The sequence below is a fragment of the Trematomus bernacchii genome, unplaced genomic scaffold (genome assembly GCF_902827165.1).
Source record: "Trematomus bernacchii unplaced genomic scaffold, fTreBer1.1, whole genome shotgun sequence".
NCBI lineage: Eukaryota > Metazoa > Chordata > Actinopteri > Perciformes > Nototheniidae > Trematomus > Trematomus bernacchii.
The window spans coordinates 2,699,376-2,717,426 of record NW_022987821.1 but is presented as its reverse complement, the minus strand read 5'-3'; the positions used below and the strand labels follow the sequence as shown (position 1 = coordinate 2,717,426).

The following is an 18,051-nucleotide window of genomic DNA, read 5'->3' as shown; positions in this document are numbered from 1 at the left end:
AATAACGCTTAGCCTACTGTATGCTTTTATATCATATTGATATAATATCTAATCAATGTAATTTAAGCAGCATATGGTATGTTTAGCGCATGTTTTGGCTTCTGTATTTGTTGTTCTACTGAAGAAAATTACAAATTATTTTACTATATGAAAGTGTAGCCCAAGCGTGAAATTTTGATATGACATGTTTGTTTTGTTATGAACAGGATGGAGATTTACGTCAAAGCATATCTGCTTTTCCATTTCCCTCAAATCTATAACAGTAAGGCAGCGGCTGCTGTTCATTCAACAGGATCCTGCTGCTGACGTATGCTGCATTCTCCTTTTATCTCCCCTGTAAGAAACAGTGGGAACACAGAGGGATGGAGAGGAAGTGTGATGAAGGACGGTTTTATCAGTTGATGCTCCTCCTACTTATTTCCCAGTGTCCTTCCAATGTGCACCTGCTGCCTTTCCTCATCAACTTTAATTATGTCAGTGTGCTGGATGATGTTCCAACTTTGAGATGAATGCACCTGAAGGTAAGTAAACTTCATTATCCACAAATAATGACTATGTCCTGGGGATTTTGGGTATGAAAGCCTTTTTAGTTTATAATCTCTAAGGGATTGAGTTAATTACAGGGTCACACGTACACGTGTATGTTTTTTTGTATGTCTGATTTTTCAGGCCCTTTAATTTCGTCATGCACCAGATTTATATTTTATTTATCTGTATCTCTTGAGATTTACTCGCTAATCCATTTTACACATATTTGTAAAAACATGCCTTGTGTGTACGTCATAGATGCATAATATTTTCAAAATGATGATCTTTCAGCAAAAAATTATTAGGAATAGATATGCATTCGAGTCCCCCAACCCACAACAATAATGTGTAGTACTGTAACTTCAGCCCTGTTTTATTTTGTGCCTTTTCACTGCAAATGTATCTTTTACAATCCATGTGTTTTAATGAAGCAACAGGGAAGCAGTTTGAATCAATATCAGTGTGTAAACAGTGAACACTTGTTTGGGTGCGCGTGTCGATGTTTTTGTCCCTTATCAGGAACAATTCTTCCCTCTCAGTTGTTCAGCACAAAGGCTGCAGACTGAGCTTCATAACAACCTCTCTCCTCTCATATCTCCTTCTTCTCTTCAAAATAATGTAGTGTGTACTCAGTGTTAAAACTATATACATCTCTCAGTATAGGACAAATTAAGTGGAAGATTTGAACACCTTGTTCACCACCGCCGGCTGAATGGTACAGTTGAAGGCTTCCCATGACTGAGTCTCCGCCTCCTCCCCATCATGAATGCGACCCCCGGCAGTTGCTCGGCAGAGATGCCGTACGGGTTCCTGCCCCGTCTGAAGGGCCTCTACATCGCCACTGAGCTCATCATCGCCGTGCTCGCCATCATCGGAAACTTCCTGGTGTGTCTGGCTGTCAGCTGGAACAAGAAACTTCACACGGTCACCAACTACTTCCTGGTGAGGAAATACAGTCCTGCAGTCTGTTTCATCCCCATCTAAAATGTTGGATCTTAACATTGAAACCTGTGATTTGGGAAAACTGCAAGAAGTCCAGGGCTAAATATCTATATGTATCTAGATCTTATATGTTGTAAATATATTTAATTTTGTTGCATTATCGAGATTGAGGTATTTGACCCAAGATATCCTGACATTTGAATTAATCCATAACTATAAACACTTATCCAAAGGAATAAAAGTGTGTTTTACTGTGTCTGAAGGTATCGTTGGCAGTGGCAGACACTCTGGTGGGTTTGGTTGCGATCCCCTGTTCGGTGCTCACAGACCTGGGTCAGCCTCACCACAACATGCCGCTCTGCCTGGTGATGCTCAGCATCCTGATGGTGCTCACACAGGTAGGAACATCCACTAGATAGTAACAGCAAAATCGTTTCAGCATCATTTTCTGATACCCCTCCCTCAAGATTAACACTGGCCCTTAACACAGAATTGGAGGTAAGCGTTTCATTACAGAAGTGTTCCTTCCCTTCAAGAGCTCCATCCTGAGTCAGTTAGCAGTAGCAGTGGAGCGCTACATGGCCATCATCCTGCCCTTCCAGTACCAGCGCGTCATGAGCCCGAGGAACGCCCAGCTGGCCCTGCTGCTCACCTGGGGCCTGGGGGCCATCTCCGGCTCCGTGCCGCTCATGGACTGGAGAAGACAACAAGCAGGCTCTAGGTAAGAGGAGGAAGAGATGGATGAGGAGCAGAGTGAGTGGTGCAGGGATGACGTGTATTTGTAGGCCAATCTAGAATTGCAATGCTCCTAAGAAAAGTGGGACATTGTCTGATTGGATTTTGGAATATAGTGCCTGACAATGTCATGTGACGTGTGCTTTTATATTATATAAATATGCCTCCCTGTCTTACCAGCTACTGTGTCTTCACTTGTGTGGTGAACATGAGCTACATGGTCTACTTCAACTTCTTCTGCTGTCTCCTGGTGCCACTGCTGGCCATGTTCATCATCTACGGCCACATCTTCCTCACCATCCGACGGCAACTCAAACGCATCGCTGTAGCCAGGGGGTCTTCGGAGAACACGAGAACTGCTGGTAGTGGGAGCACCGGGACCGAGGACAGTGGGAGTTCTGCTGCTTGGGGACATGACACAGGGAATAGATTCAGTAGACAAGCTAAAGAAAAGGCGGGAAAATGCAAGACTGAAGTGAGGGCTGTGGAAGAAGTGCAATCCAGCGTTGGTTCTCTTATTGACACTGAGACCACCGCTGTGTTTACAAATCCAGGACTCGGGTCGGCCTCGTCTGGGTCCAGCAGCTCCAGCTGTGGTGCGGCTGACCCCCGGCCAGGCAAGCCAAACGATGCCAGATCAGGCCTCCGCTCCCACCAGGAGGTGCGCAAAGCCACCTCCCTCTTCCTGGTCCTGTTTCTGTTCATGGTGTGCTGGATGCCCATCCACATCATAAACTGCGTGCTGCTGCTGTGCCCACAGTGCCAGGTGCCCATGTCGCTCACACTAGCGGCCGTTCTGCTCTCCCACGCCAACTCCGCTCTCAACCCCATCCTGTATGCGTACAGGATGAGGTCATTCCGACACACTCTGATAAGGATGTGGAGAGCATTGAGGAGCTTTAGGCTGAAACGCCAGTAAAGGTGTGGTTCTTTAGCAATTATTGTTTAAAAACGTGTTTTGCTGTCTGAGTTCAGAGGATTTATTGGAGTTTTTGTACAAATATTATCTATTAAAAACAAATAACGTCTTATTTGACTATCATAAATATTGCTTACATGGCACATAAGGAATATAAGTGCCCTATGTTGTTGGTTTCTATGTAATAGTTGAATAAATTGATTTTATATTATATAAATTGCACTAGCCACTTTGTGGCAGATTTTGAGGTTGTTTTAAAAATAAAAAATGCATTTATTGTACCGTGCCCATTCCGCAAAAAATAAACACAATACACAGAGAATCAAATCAACATAACTGCGTGCTTTATTGATATACAGTAAAGCATTTTATAATACAGTAGTAAGGCATATATTTGGTGGAATCTGATATGTTGTGAAGTATTGAACTGTGTTATTTAAAAAATGATGCGAGAATGAAACACAAACGTTAGACATGAAAAATAAATCGAATTCAGTGTCTGGATCAGAACGAAAGCCTCTTAGATCATGCCGCGAGAATATGACGCCAAAAACAAACGAGTGTATGAAGCCGCGCGACTTCTGAGTGGTTACACATTAAAGAAGGATGAGCTGTATATAGTCACACATGCTAATATTGAACACCTCACACGGCACAAAACAAAATAGCTTTTTAACCGAGGACAAAAAGACACTAAAATAAAAGCATCCTCCACACAGAAAACACATATCTAGTATGTCCCAGGTCTGACAGTAGTGCACACTGATTCATTTGTGTGAAATGTTTTGTAACTGGTCGTAAAGCTCTGATAGAGATGCATCGGAACATTCAGATTGGAGGCTCTACAGTGAATCAGAAATAACTAATAAATAATAATCTGAAAGGTGTTGAGTGCATTAGAAAAAATGCCGGGCTTTGACAATTTAGACGAGGTAGAGCTTACTGGGCTTCCTAAAATATTTCTCTGTTAGTGTTCAGACGGAAGAATTCCTTTAAAATAATCTCAGCTAGCAGCCTTGCAGATTTAAAATCACATTCTTCTTACAGTGCTCCAGTCAGCTTAGAAACCAACACTCAAGAGTACCGCGGGTCCTCAACCGGCCCTAAAGAGACACTCGGAGAGCATCGTAGAGATCAAAGATGTACCAGTGCAATAATCAGGACGTCTTTCTGAAGGACTGTGTCCAGGCCTGATTCAGAACTGATGAGGAATATCAGTTTGGATATAAAAGATGTAGCTTCCTTTTCCCCTACAAAAAAAGTTGCATTATGGGAAATGTATGAGTCAGTGTGTTTAAAGCTGGACACATATTAGCTTCAAAAATTGACTTCAGCTGCAGCTTTCCCCCCAGATTTGGGGTAAAGTACCATTTATATTAAGTTTGAAAATGATGCAGGGACATTTTAATAATATGTTAATTAAAGATGAATCGCATAGTAAAAAAATCTAAATAAAATGTATATTTGTTTCCGTAGGGATGCCACACTCTAGGACTATCTGGTGCTTAAGAGAAAAATAATCTGAGTAAAATCGAAATAAAAATGATGTCTAATTCTTGCCCAATATGTGCATTAGGTATGTAGTGACGTGTCTCAGTTCTGAATCAGGCCAATTCCAAAATCTGTCTACACTGATAAAAACTAATTCAGGTATAAAAACGTTTGTAAATCATAGGAATTACGAACTCACTGATGGATGGAGCGACGGACGGACGAATGCATGATTCAAACATGGGGTTTGTCAGCCAAAGCAACGTCAAAGCTGTAATGCAATGTGGAAATTAGGCACCACCACACACACACACGCACACACACTCACACACAGACAACGCACTGTAAAGATCCAGGATGCCTGCATTACCTTGACAGTAGTGTACGCTGTTATAGAAATTCATTTTCCTCTTAGAAAGCACCCTTATGATTACAATCATTCTTTTTCTTTTTTGATACAAATGTCTGAAATGCTTTAGCCGTTTCCCCAATTACAAAAAGATGGCCACACTAAACACACTGATTTGTATCTCTCTTTGCACCCACCCCCCCTCTTTTTTTTTTATACAATTGCATAGAAGTTTAAAAACCAGCCTCTGTTATTAATAAAACAACTTCAGGACGTTTTAAGAAACTACTTAAATCTACAAGGTATAATGTTATTCTTTTGTTTGTTTTTTAACGTTGCTGGAACCGCGATCCTTCACAAAAATAGACGTTTATATATTCTCTTTGTAAACTGTGTTTCCAATCCAGTTGTTTGACTAGAAAAAGCATGCGATAGGTAGGAAAGGAGGGGAGGAAAGGAAGGGGGGAGGGAGGGGGGGATAAAGGGGGGGTCAGAAGGGCAGGGCCTCGTGCTGTTCGGCGCTCTGCTCGTCTGTCATCAGGCTGACCAGCGACTCCATGGCCCGGCCCACACCATCGGCCATGTGGAACAAACTGCCGACACCTGGACCTGGGGAGAGACCGAACACAATCAGAAACACTGACTAACATCGCAAAGGTGACACAAGAAGCTGAACACGGCTGGTATTGGTGCTACATGTAGATTCAAATGAAGAAACGGCCGCAGAAGTATAAACGTTTTAATGGTGTAGCTGCTAAATGTCCTAAAATCTGTCTCCGAGGCACCAGGAAGTGACTCTAACATGGGATAAAGCCCAATGTCCAGCTCATCATTTCATTTTCAATGATTTAAACATAAAATAAAATGGCTTTACCTTCCCTTTTGCCCTGGTAAAAAAACATGTCTTTCCTCCATCTGTCTTCCAATAAATAACAAATCCCTGCTTTCAAAATAAAAGCATCAACTCAATAATGACTATTAGATATTACAAAAGAATGAATAGCTTCAACACATGGGTTTACTATCTATTTTCTCTATATGGTTCATCATATGTACATCAAACTTCCTCTTGCATATATTTAGCTTCAAGTACAAAAGGGCCTGGTTCCATTTCTATGGACGCTCATATTTGAAACAGATTAAACAAATCAATGTAGTGAAACGTGTGGTTATGAGGCTACACTGAGAGCACACAGAGACAATGGACTGCATAGAAAAATAAACATGTGACAGTAACTAAACATACATTGTGGAGATATTCTAATGTTCTGTTCTAAATGAGACGTTACTGGAAACCACCATTCGAAGAAAAATATGATGAATGCCTTGCATGTTATTGTCAACCCCCACATTGTGAACTGATGTGTGACATTAATACATCCCCTCATTCCAGATCTACATGTTGGTCTAGACACACACCCCCCCCCCCCACACACACACACACACACCCCCCCACCCACACCTCCCTACTGTGAGAACAGAGCGTCAGGAGACAGAGGAGGGAAAGGAAATTAAAGGCAGTGAAAGGGAGGGAGGAAAGATATTAGATTTTCACCATGACGTCCCACTCTGTTGTTTATTCTTTGCACCGAATACAACAGCCGTTCCCATTATTAAACCAATTATGAAATCGTCTTGTGAGTTTTTGTTCTGATAGTGGTGCATGCATAAACATGGCTTTTGCATGATGAGGAGGTGGAGATGGAGGAAGGTGAGCAACTAACCTCTCACGGGTATCCCCTTCTTCCTCCTGGCTCAGGGAGGAAACAAGGAAAGGAAGACAAGAAAGGCAGAAAGAAGGAAACAAATCAGCTTTGTGTCGCTAATAGAGAAAAAGAAAGTAGGGGGTAATGCTTCATTTAAGGACTAATGAAACTCAATTTAGGGTCAGAAAGGGATTTGATTATGCACATCTTAAAACAGTGATGGCCATTTTTTATATGTTTTTTATTTATTAAGCATGTAAACTAGTTCATAATAGTTTTACTGACTTTAAAGTTGCCAGTTTGACCTTTCTCTATGTGTTATCCCTTAAGAAAGGATTCATTCTCCCATTTTTGTTCTACTTTTCAGGAAATATAGCAGAATTGTATCTATTGATTGGATTTTGTAGAGAAAATTGAAAATATTGCATGTAAGAAATGGTGGTGTTAGTGTACTGTACCATGGCTATGAGGAAACGAATTGTTGAGCTGCTCCATCACTTCCTCCAGACCAGATGCATCCTGGGAAGGGCTGGACAGTTCGTCATCACCTGAAACAGGAAGACCATTTTTAGAACTACAGGCGGCTGAAACTAATGCTGAGTCATGGTCTCACACACACTAAAGCAGTTCATTGTAAGTTTAAGAGGTGTGTGTTCTCACCCATGGTGTCAGTAGTCTGGCTGGCGGCCACACGCAGCAGGGGGAGGGACGAGTCGGAGCGCTGCGAGGAGGTGGAGGGGGAAGAGAGGGCGGTACCGTTCACCTTGGAGTCCGTCTGAGACACACACACACACACACACACACACACACACACACACACACACACACACACACACACACACACACACACACACACACACACACACACACACACACACACACACACACACACACACACACACACACACACACACACACACACACACACACACACACACACACACACACACACACACACACACACACACACACACACACACACACACACACACACACACACACACACACACACCACACACCCACACACACACACACACACACATTAGATACACATTGGCATCCAAGCCACACAGCTTACTTACAGGTAGTCAAAATGTTGATGAACAAACTATAAAAGAAAATTATAGCTTTATTGGTCAGATTATAACATCATTGGATTTTATTACATTATCTGGCATTTTAAAGAAATTATTACATATTTGGGTGCTTCAGTTTGTGAGTTCCTGTGTCTGTACTGGCTTCATGTTGTGTTCCTGTGTGTGCATATGTTTCTGTGTATGAACCTGCTCCAGTGTGTGTGTGTGTGTGTGTGTGTGTGTGTGTGTGTGTGTGTGTGTGTGTGTGGTGTGTGTGTGTGTGTGTGTACCTGCTCCAGCAGCTGCCTGAGGGGGTGTAGTTGTGACTCCAGCTGTTTGTTGGATCCTCCAGGGATCTGCATGCGGGCCTCCAGGCGTCCTTTGTGCTGACGCAGCAGTTTTGGCCTCTGCGATGAGCTCGGCGTCGCGGGCGCTCTGCGGCGACGCCGGCATCATCTCCGGGGGCGACGGCAGCGGGGACAGGCCCTTCCTGTCGTGGGCCTTCTTCAGGCGGTCGTACTCCGACTGCAGCTTCCTGTGGAGAGGACAGCAGGAGGATCAGTCACATGAGAAGTAATAAACACACAGCTATGGGGAAAGGTCACTCTGTCCTGTCACTCACATGTTCTCCTGCTCCAGGTCGTTGAGGACCCTCTCCAGCTCCCCCTTCTCCTCCGTCTCCATGGAGATGAGGATCTGGGCGGGGCTGCGGGGCTGGCTGAGGGGAGAGCCTTGGTTCAGGGATTGGCAGTAGTGCTGGATCAACATGTGCTCATCATCGCTGCACACAGACAGAGAGAAAATGATTTAATTGAAAGAGAACAGAAAAAAACACCACAGAAGAAGAATCTATGAAACAGAGGGGATCGTACAACACATTTCTCCGGACATTAGATAGACATTTGGAACACTATAGGAAGTGTTTGTGAGGTTGTTGTGACGATGTTAATTGGGCCAGGTATTGAGAGGCTGCTGCGTTCACTGCCCTGCTTTCAGCTCGTTCATTGTGAACACTGTAGGAGCTGCAGAAGTGTGGCGTTTGAAGATTACTGCTCACATGAAAGTAAAACTCATTATGGGAGCAGTGTTAAGCTCTCAGTCTCTAGATGCTCTCTGCTCATCTTTTTCTCTTCATCATTCCACTTGTAAGTTATGTGGATATATTTATATTTGTACTACTTTAATTACAGGGTTACGTTTTCATGTCAGACTCCTAGCACTTCTTGTACAAACTTTGATCTTGTTTGCCCCTGATGGGACATTTACTTGCAGCTAGACTAAATATAGAACGCACAGACTTAGGATATACAATATATAACATAGTTCATGGACAGTTGTAATCCAGGGACAGTGAGGGAAAAATCTATTCAAATAAGAATCAAGAATTGTATCTTCTAAGACTATCAATAGATTGATCAAATTCCCCTAAATCAAAATATGTGATGATAGAAACACAATAAAAAACCACAACATGGGGTTGTATCCAGAACATTGAGCATATGTAACATTCATCACAATGAGACAATGTAAACAAAGAAGGCGGAGCCAGTTGACACACAGCCAATCAGTGAGTGAGGTCAAAGCAATCAAACAGAAAGCGGTTCTCACATGCTCTCATTGGGTGAGATACTGTCATTCAGATAAGAGCCATTACGATTCTCCATTTCTGCTAACCTGCGGAGGGGGGGGGGGAGAAACAGAGCAGTCAGTACCAGAACCACACGCAGCACGTTCTGAGGGGAGCGGACCCCTCAGAGCAGAGTTAGGATTTCCTTTGCTCCGGCATATGCTGTAATCATTTCACCCTGTGTGCATCCCTCTGTAAGCGTCACTCTGTTGCATTTTATTTGATAGCGTTTACAACTGATGCACTATAAACTCAAGTTGCACCTTTTTTACAAGTTGGCTTATATTGCCTTAAAGGACCCTTGTAAAAGTGGCAACTGGCAGACAACTAACACGTAAAACTGCTGTTTGTTTTGACTTCATTGTCTGACAGCCTTTAAAACATTGATTTACAGCAGTCTCATTAGTCACAAACACTGCAATAGTACTGTATGTCATGTGGGAATCGAAGATACTATGACATTAGGGGTTTTATTTGTCTATATTTTGAGATATGTCTCTGAATGGTATGTTTTTTATTTTTCCATTTATCTCCACTTTTTGTTTAGGGGCAAGGGGGGTGAATAGCTATATGGGTGGCACTAGAAATAAGTAAAAAACATGTGTTACGTAATATTGTTGAATCACAAAAAGGATAACTAAAGACAAGCCCTGTGAACACACTCCCGGCTGTTCTTCTATCATGATGAAGCAAAAAGCCAGAGATTTAAATCGCCGTGTCGCTATCTCCACTAGATCAGTTGCCGGTGTTTGGAGTGTGTGCCCAGAGCGCAAAGAGATTTTGGGGCTTTATCAGCTTGGATAAAAAAAGAAGCTTGGTGCTTGGCACTGAGTGTTTAGGCAGATGGAGTGTGACAGGCCGGTGTGTGTTTGTGCTCATAATCTGCTGCGCTACAGAAACAAGATAACCTCGTGGTTCGGAGGATCACTCCAGGCTTAATGATGTTACTTCTCCGCCCTACCACCTCCCTTTAATCGTGCTATCTGGAATCCAACAGATCTATGCGCAACAGCGGGAGTGTGACTCAGCATGTGTTTGTGTCAGTGTATTTATACGTGTATGTGTGTGTGTGTGTGTTATCCCGAAGGCAACAGTGAGTCGTGTCAAACACTCTCTGGCAGGGGTCAGAGGTTCAGCCTCACACTGACTCCACTGAGGAATGCACGGAGGGAAAATAAGTATTTACATCCTTTACTTGAGTAAAAGTACCAATAAAATACAGGGGGGGGGGGGCATTTCCAGTGGTTCAAAGTAACTGACTGATTCAATAAGGGATTGATTGCCTGTTTGATTGACTCACTAGGGTTGATGTTGCTTCTAGTTCCTCAGTGGTGCATTCTGGGAGCAGTAAGCGTCACTGCACAACACTGAGATGTTTTGCATTGAGGGATTTCTCTCCTCTGAGTTCATCATTAATGACGTTTTAAAGCACATGCTGGTGAACTGGATGGCACAGGCAACATCTCAGGAGCATTAGCATATGCTATTATGGATAATTCACCATAAAGCCAATGCATCACTTTATCATGTTAACAGATTCTAATATATGCAAAGGGATATCTTGACATTTTTCTGAGCAAATTTGTCATTATTACCCGGCTAGTAAAATAATTGTAGCACATTTAAAAGCATATGTAAGTACAGTTTTCTTTTATGCGAAAACCCCTGCCGTGATTTCACTTTTCAAAGGGATAGTTTGGATGTTTTGAAGTGGGGTTTTATAAGGTACTTCTCCTACAGTAGATAGCGTTCGGCACTCCCCAAGTTTGGAGAAACAGACAGGAGCACCTGCAGGAAGCTAAGAAAAATCAATATCATCTTAAGTGCACGCTATATTTAGAATATTTTCACTGCTTTACCTTGCTGTCAGACAGCCTTTTTCAAGGGGGAACTGAACCCTTTATGTTCTCTTCAAAGCCGACAGACTCCTTTGACAAAAAACATGATTTTACCCTGCAGGACACAGGATTGCTTGTCTGGCAGGATTACAAAGTGCTCAGCTCAACAGAATGGTAAAGCAGTAAAACTGATATTGTTTTGAGGTGGGCGGTCCTCAGCAGTACATAGCTTAGCATCCTGAGGCTACTCCTGTCTGCTTTGATAAACCCTCATCGACTGTAGGTAAAACATTGACTATGACACTTCATACAACCTTACTAGATACATAAAGTACCTGGTGATACCACATTATAATATAGTTTATCAAGGTATCCCAAAAAGATTCACCAATCATGCATACACTACTTTCAAAACACTAACATATACAGCCGTTCATATGTTGAATATTCATCTAGAATGAGTTGTTCTAGCTCTTAAAAAGGTACTTGAATGCACCACTGATTATAAAGTGTATCAGTTGCTGTTCTTGTGTCTTTACTTACATTCTCTCTGTGGGGCATATTATCTCTACTAAATTCCTGGGACAGTAACGTATAGACCTTAATGTAGATGGAAGACACACAAATGGGAGTTTAGTTTCCTTTAACTAAATAATAAATATATTACACGACACAATTGGATTATATATTAAACATAGAATACCATTGGACTGGCTGTATATGACAGGTGCTTGAAAGCTGCTTCACATCTGTAATGTTAAGATTAAAGATTACTTATATAGACTCACTGTGTTGCAAACAATTGCTTTAAGTCTCTCAAACATGCCTGAGTAGGTAAATGAGAATTATGTGACTTTGCCCAGCTCTCATATGTGATTAAAGAATTAAAAAAGCTCTTTAATAATCAGCTTTACCATCTATTAAGTGTAATGAAAAGGAAATGCTGAACCAGAGTTCCCCTGAAACACGTCAGCAAGAAATGAGGGCAGCCGATCCCCTGTGAGTTAAAGGCTGCATGAACACAGCGAGGGGAAGAAGTGTGCTGGGATTTAGCTTTTTTTATTCTCCATCACATCAATCAAAAATGTTTCTGGTGTCTGGAGTCACAGGGAAGGTGACTTCAGTTGGCAACACTGTGAGTCTACGCTGCGAGGAGCTGCTGTGAATGCAAAGAGTGTGTTACCGGTTGGCGTAGTGCTCGATCCGAGTGTGTGTGTCGTCGTGAGAGAGCTGAGGGGACGATCCAGGCCTGCGACACAGAGAGAGAATGGAAAAGGTTTGACACTTTTTCATGTAAACGTTTGTCTGTTAAAAGCCAATAAATAAGTTTTCCCCCACGAAGTAAAGGTGGATGAGTACGAAAAATGTCAGGATAATCCAATTACACTTTAACATGATATATGCCAGACTCTTGAAGCACTTAGTGAATATTTGTCTTGCACTTCTAATTTTGTATTCTGAATGCAACTGGTGTTTCTTTCTGTGTAAAAGTGTGTGTTCTGCAGAGGAATGACGATGACGCACATGCTTGTGGTAATTGTTTTTCAGATGACTAAAATGAGCTAACAAATGTAGCTATTACACACAGACTGTCGATCTGTTTAAAGTCAGAATCCGAGGAGACTCATCCTGAATCACAGATCAGGGAGGTGGAGTTGTGTTTGTGAGTTTTGTTTTGGATTTAAAGAATTCAATGTTATCAAGTCTTTTTGTGAGTGTTTGAGCGTGTGTGTGTGTGTGTGTGTGTGTGTGTGTGGGTAAGGTACTCACGCATGGTCTACAGGCCAGAAGTTGATCAGGGTAACAGGACTGAAAGACAAAAAAACACAGATGATGACACATCACAGCAAGGCATGATGGGCAGAGTCATCATTGGTCATTATGAGCCAAAACCACCCGTATGTGTATTTAGAGCCAAAACTAGTATGATGTGGATTTCTATAATCTTAAGTATTCATCCTCTTAAGATGCTTATCTCTTTATGGTGTTTCAGTGTAATGTTCTTTTTTTCTTAGCATGATCTGTGTGTGTGTGTGAGACCCACGTTTCCATGTTGTCCCCCTCCAGGATGGTCTGCACGGGCAGGTAGCCCATGCGGGGGTGTTTGGCGAAGTAGCGCTTGGTCCTGAACTTGTTCTTCAGCACCTTGGCAAAATCCCTGACATCCTCTCCTGACGTAGTCTGCAGAGAGACAGGGCACAAAGGGGGCATTGTTCATTCATGGAAGTGGGGCAAACTTCCCTTTTGCTCTTATTCACACATCTAGCGAGTGAAGTTAGCTTTGGAGGCTAAAGTGAGTCCTATATATGAAGACTCTGAAGTGCAGAGGCCTAGAATATGGTTTTCACTTCATAACCAGAGCAAGACAATTATTCAAGAAGTCTGGCACCCTAACATTTCCATTATCCCAATTTCCCTACACACAATGCAGAGCAGGAATATAAATACATTCATACCGGAGTGCAGTACTCGACCATGGGGTACTGCATCTTATGTCCCTTGGCGACGCGACCGGAGAAGAAGCAGCTTTGGCAAATGTCATAGTTGAAATGCTTCAGACTCCGATATCTGGGGACGGAAAGCAGGGGAGGTCAAGAAAGCCCAGACAAAAGGAGGAGGGTAGGAGAGATGTGGGAGTGAAAAGAAAAGAGAGCAAGGAGAAAAAGGGAGAAGGTGGAGAAGCAGGAGGAAATAAAATAAAGACAGAGGGAATAAAAGGGGGATTTATGGCTGTGTTTTCTCCAGGGTAGGAGTAGTTAAAGTTCTTTCAGCCAAGTAACTAAAGGACATATTTATTCCCTTCATTAAAATGTATCACTGTCAAGAATAGCACAGACACACCTCCTTTAAGGGCTCAACCTGAAGCGGGGCGAAAAGCTTCCTGAGCATTAAAGGGCTGAGGCTACACATATAACAGCCAGTATAATCACACCATCAATCAGTTATACGTACTCATAGGCTGCCCTATTGCTCTGCTACTTCTCATGTTTGTATAAATATTGTTAATTTCTTTTGATTTGTAAAATAATATTTAAATACTTAAATTCTGCTGATTACATTTGCGCCGTGCATGAAGAGTGGTGATGCTTTATGGTTGTACGCACCTGAACCCGATGATGGGACACTCCTTGCAGATGTTACACTTGGCCTGGTGCTTGGCGGTCTCTGCAGCGGCCACGCGGTGCAGGACGGGTAACCACACCATGGACTGAGGCTCCAGGCGCATCCAGTCCAGGAACATGGCCGCTTCCAGCTCCGGTTTGTTGTTGGCCTGGACAAGAAGAAGTCATGGTAAGCATAGTGTGTAAATCAATCAAAACATGACCTGATTGTAAACTATTAATGGGTATTTAGTCTGTATCCAAGCTTGATATCTCCTTAGTCTCTGTAATCAAGTTGAATTTTGTCAAAAAACTGTTAAAAACCCATTCCTTTATCCCCTTTGAACACACACACATTTGACTCAATCCTAGATACAACTTCCTGTGCCAGAAATATTAACAAGAGAACCAAATATTGATAAATACGCCGCTGAAAATAGTCCCAAGCAAATAAACAATTTCATGACGACTGTTAAAAACACTCTCTTGCTATAAATAAAAGAGTTGGACAGACGGGGAAAAAATACCCAGAGACAACATGTTGGCTTCATCCACTGCTCTCCCCTCAGCAGGGACTCTGGGAACTCCGGGGTTTTGGAGTTTCCATGGAATTGACCCCCCCCCCCCCCCATGTCCCTCTTTCTGTCTCACGCCCACATGCATACTGCCTCTTCAGAGGGAGCAGCTGGGATGGTGCTAAGCTAACTCCAACAATTTTAGGGCTACATAAGATGAGATGGTCCACCTCATGTGTGTGTGTGTCTTAGTAGAAGATTTCCAGCAGCATCTCTGCAGCTGTTAGGGATCATTTGCAGGCTGTGGTTCATGCAAAGACTCTTACTCTGGCCCTGTTTACTGGAGTCATGAACTTTTTTATCCCTTTTGTTTTATAATCCTTGGTTTTATCATTTTTTTGTCCTGTTCTCTAAATCTCTGAGCAACAATCCATTTGCCCTTTTTTAACTAGACAAGCATTGTGACATTGTGTGCACTGTGCTCATATGTTAGCTTCATCTAGAGGGCCTCGGGCATCAGTGCATGTGGCTTTTGCAGTCCTCTTATCATCATGCATGAGTGCCTTTATTATGACTAAGATAACTCAAAACCAAAAGCTACAAAATAAGAGTTTGTGTGAGGGAGCGACGTACAAACTGGAAGCAGCTGCGGACGGAGGGCTCGATGTTGGAGCCGCCGAAGGAGGCGACCTCTCCGAGCTGCCGGGGGATCTGGATGGAGTCGTGGAGGAGGAGGCCCAGGCGCCGCTGGTCACAGAAACCTGTCGCACTGGCAACCTGTCTGAACAAGACTGGACAGAGGAGAGGTAGATAGTTACAAGATGACCACATACATTACTACATGCATCCCAAAGGTGGGTTATACCTCAAATATTGTAATTGTTTGTCATCAAAGTGCCTAATGTGGTGTGAGTGACTTACATCTGTATTTATCCTCCAGGTGAGCCTTGCAGAGTGAGATGATTCCAGTCTTGAACGATAGGGTTCGGATCTTTCCGGTGCGACCACTGACCAAACAAACAAAAGAAACATGTGAGCAAGAATTCCATCTAACTCCGACTATACTACTACTACTACTACTACTACTACTACTACTACTACGGTGTGCTTGTACTTGACGTACGTGTCGTAGACGTTGAGCAGCCAGTTGAGGCACATGTCCACACACAGCGGGACGTTGACCAGGTGAGAGTGGCTCTGCTCCAGCCGCTGGTACAGGCTGGTCAGACAGGTGACCAGCTGCGCGATGTCCAGCAGCTGCTCGTTCTGCTTCAGAGCGTGCTGCTCGAACACCTCGCACGCCATCTGCATGCTCAGCAGATCCACTGCACACGGAAACAGAGCATTGTGGGTTAGCAGACACACAGCTGAGCTCACTGTCCTCCATCAAAAGCTGCTGACCTTAAGGTGTCCACTACAAGGTTGGGAGGGGTACTTTAGAAATGTATTCAGTAACCTAATCTTAGTATCACTATATTAAGTAATCTGATTACTTTACATCACTTTCGGATAACAAATGAAATGCAAATAAAAACAAGACTATTTCCAAAATTCAAGGAAAGGGTTAAAGGAAACTAAAATGCCAGGCGCTTCCATTGCAAGGGTTAATACAAAAATGTTTAAGTTATATTTATTTTGATATCCTCCTTTCCATAAATAGTGTTGTGTGCTATACGGCACGATCCAGCCATCCGCCCTAAAACATATCACACATACTGTAACAGCTCGTAGGCGGCTCACACTCCTCAGTGAGAGACGAGAAGGATGTAAACAACAACACACACACACACACACACACACACACACACACACACACACACACACACACACACACACACACACACACACACACACACACACACACACACACACACACACACACACACACACACACACTCACACACACACACACACACACACACACACACACACACACCCACACACACACACACACACACACCACACACACACACACACACACACCTAGACTATCAGAGCAGAGATGGCAAGAGAAGAGAGAAGAAGAAAAAGAGGAGGAGGAAGACAGAATAGACAAAGGAGGAAATGAAGGGAGACGATGGAGAAGAAGAACGCCGCGGCAAATGAGGTGAATTTAAGAGAACAGACGTGGAAAGGAAGAACAAAGGAGGAGTGTAGGAGGGCTGGAACACAATAAGAGAAACAATCATGGACACAGAGAGCGTACTTGAACTATATGTGATGCACATTCAGGAGAAGTATAGAAAACGATATATAGAGTGTACTTACAGCAGAGAGCCTTCTGCAGGCGTCTGAGCTTCATGGCTGTCCGGTAGGCCGAGAATCGAACATTGTTCAGGTCGGCTAAAGGGCGAGAAAAAACAGAGTTAGGGATGAAGAGCAAGGAGACATTGGTTCCATTATTTCTGTCTGTTTATGAATTGGCATCTCACCCAGAGACTGGTAGAGCTCGGCCATTTTGGGATGATCCCAGCATGTTGTTTGGGTCTGGTGGCTGGAGAGGGATTCAAAAAGACGGAATGGTCAGATGTCGAGTAGATCAAACACATCATCATCCTAAAGCTCCCCTTATTGGTCATGAAACATATCGCTACATTTGCTAATTAACACTGCTGAGTTTTGTCGGTACCAGAATGTTGTTATACCTTTAATTGTTGAATGATTACATATTTGATTGGATGATGACCCTAGAGGAAGTGTTATGGATCGTCAAAGTCCTTACATCTCATCCTGATGGGAACATGATTGCCTGGACCAAATGCAATCCATCCAATAATTGACACTGACATCTCCAGGGACCATGAATGTCTGTTTAATGTCAATATAGCCAATCGTTGAGATTTCTGAGCCTGGACCACAGCCATGACTGTCTAACGCTGCCATCACATCATGTATTTCAAGCCTTGTACATTATCCATATTCACAGGACTTATAGAACACTGGCTGTGTAAAATAGACATATAAAACCCTCTAGATAGTATGTCAAATCTGAAGGTTATTATTTAAACAGCATAAGAACATCATACTAGTGTCCAGCGACTGCACCTGCGCCTGCCTTCCTAAAACAAGGAAAAGCCTGTAACAGAAATGATCATACGCACTGATGAATTAGCTTCCTTTAAATCCCACACTATGACATTAATCCTAGTTTCTCTCTTCTATATTCTAGAAAATGACAAGCTACCGTGATAGAGGAAGAGAGGAAGAAAGAGGACACGGAGGGA

At 43.0% G+C, this 18,051-nt stretch overlaps 2 protein-coding genes across 2 annotated transcripts in view; one reads left to right on the top strand and one right to left on the bottom strand.

Moving 5' to 3' along the window:
• Positions 1–1,290: 1,290 nt before the first annotated feature.
• LOC117498942 (adenosine receptor A1-like) lies at positions 1,291–3,174 on the top strand. Its single transcript, XM_034151143.1, has 4 exons — positions 1,291–1,470; positions 1,734–1,868; positions 2,007–2,191; positions 2,386–3,174. Exons 1-4 carry the CDS (start codon positions 1,291–1,293, stop codon positions 3,122–3,124), a joined length of 1,239 nt encoding a protein of 412 aa, XP_034007034.1. The 3' UTR covers positions 3,125–3,174.
• A 272-nt stretch (positions 3,175–3,446) lies between these two features.
• Positions 3,447–18,051, bottom strand: part of LOC117498917 (dystrophin-like) — a 161,473-nt gene continuing 146,868 nt past the window's right edge. Inside the window, 17 exon segments of the mRNA XM_034151091.1 lie at positions 3,447–5,573; positions 7,129–7,218; positions 7,331–7,445; positions 8,037–8,147; positions 8,149–8,281; positions 8,369–8,527; positions 9,355–9,420; positions 12,395–12,460; positions 12,982–13,020; positions 13,256–13,392; positions 13,668–13,779; positions 14,316–14,482; positions 15,461–15,618; positions 15,749–15,834; positions 15,951–16,152; positions 17,096–17,170; positions 17,260–17,321. Coding sequence (XP_034006982.1) covers positions 5,455–5,573; positions 7,129–7,218; positions 7,331–7,445; positions 8,037–8,147; positions 8,149–8,281; positions 8,369–8,527; positions 9,355–9,420; positions 12,395–12,460; positions 12,982–13,020; positions 13,256–13,392; positions 13,668–13,779; positions 14,316–14,482; positions 15,461–15,618; positions 15,749–15,834; positions 15,951–16,152; positions 17,096–17,170; positions 17,260–17,321 — 1,897 coding nt within the window. The 3' untranslated portion in view covers positions 3,447–5,454.

What these genes read in the sequence shown, in the direction of transcription:
- LOC117498942 (XM_034151143.1), top strand. Translation starts at nt 1,291, where the DNA reads ATGAATGCGACCCCCGGCAGTTGCTCGGCAGAGATGCCGTACGGGTTC. An exon ending in CGGTCACCAACTACTTCCTG is followed by an intron (nt 1,471 to 1,733) that starts GTGAGGAAATAC and finishes CTGTGTCTGAAG; the next exon opens with GTATCGTTGGCAGTGGCAGA. An exon ending in AGACAACAAGCAGGCTCTAG is followed by an intron (nt 2,192 to 2,385) that starts GTAAGAGGAGGA and finishes CTGTCTTACCAG; the next exon opens with CTACTGTGTCTTCACTTGTG.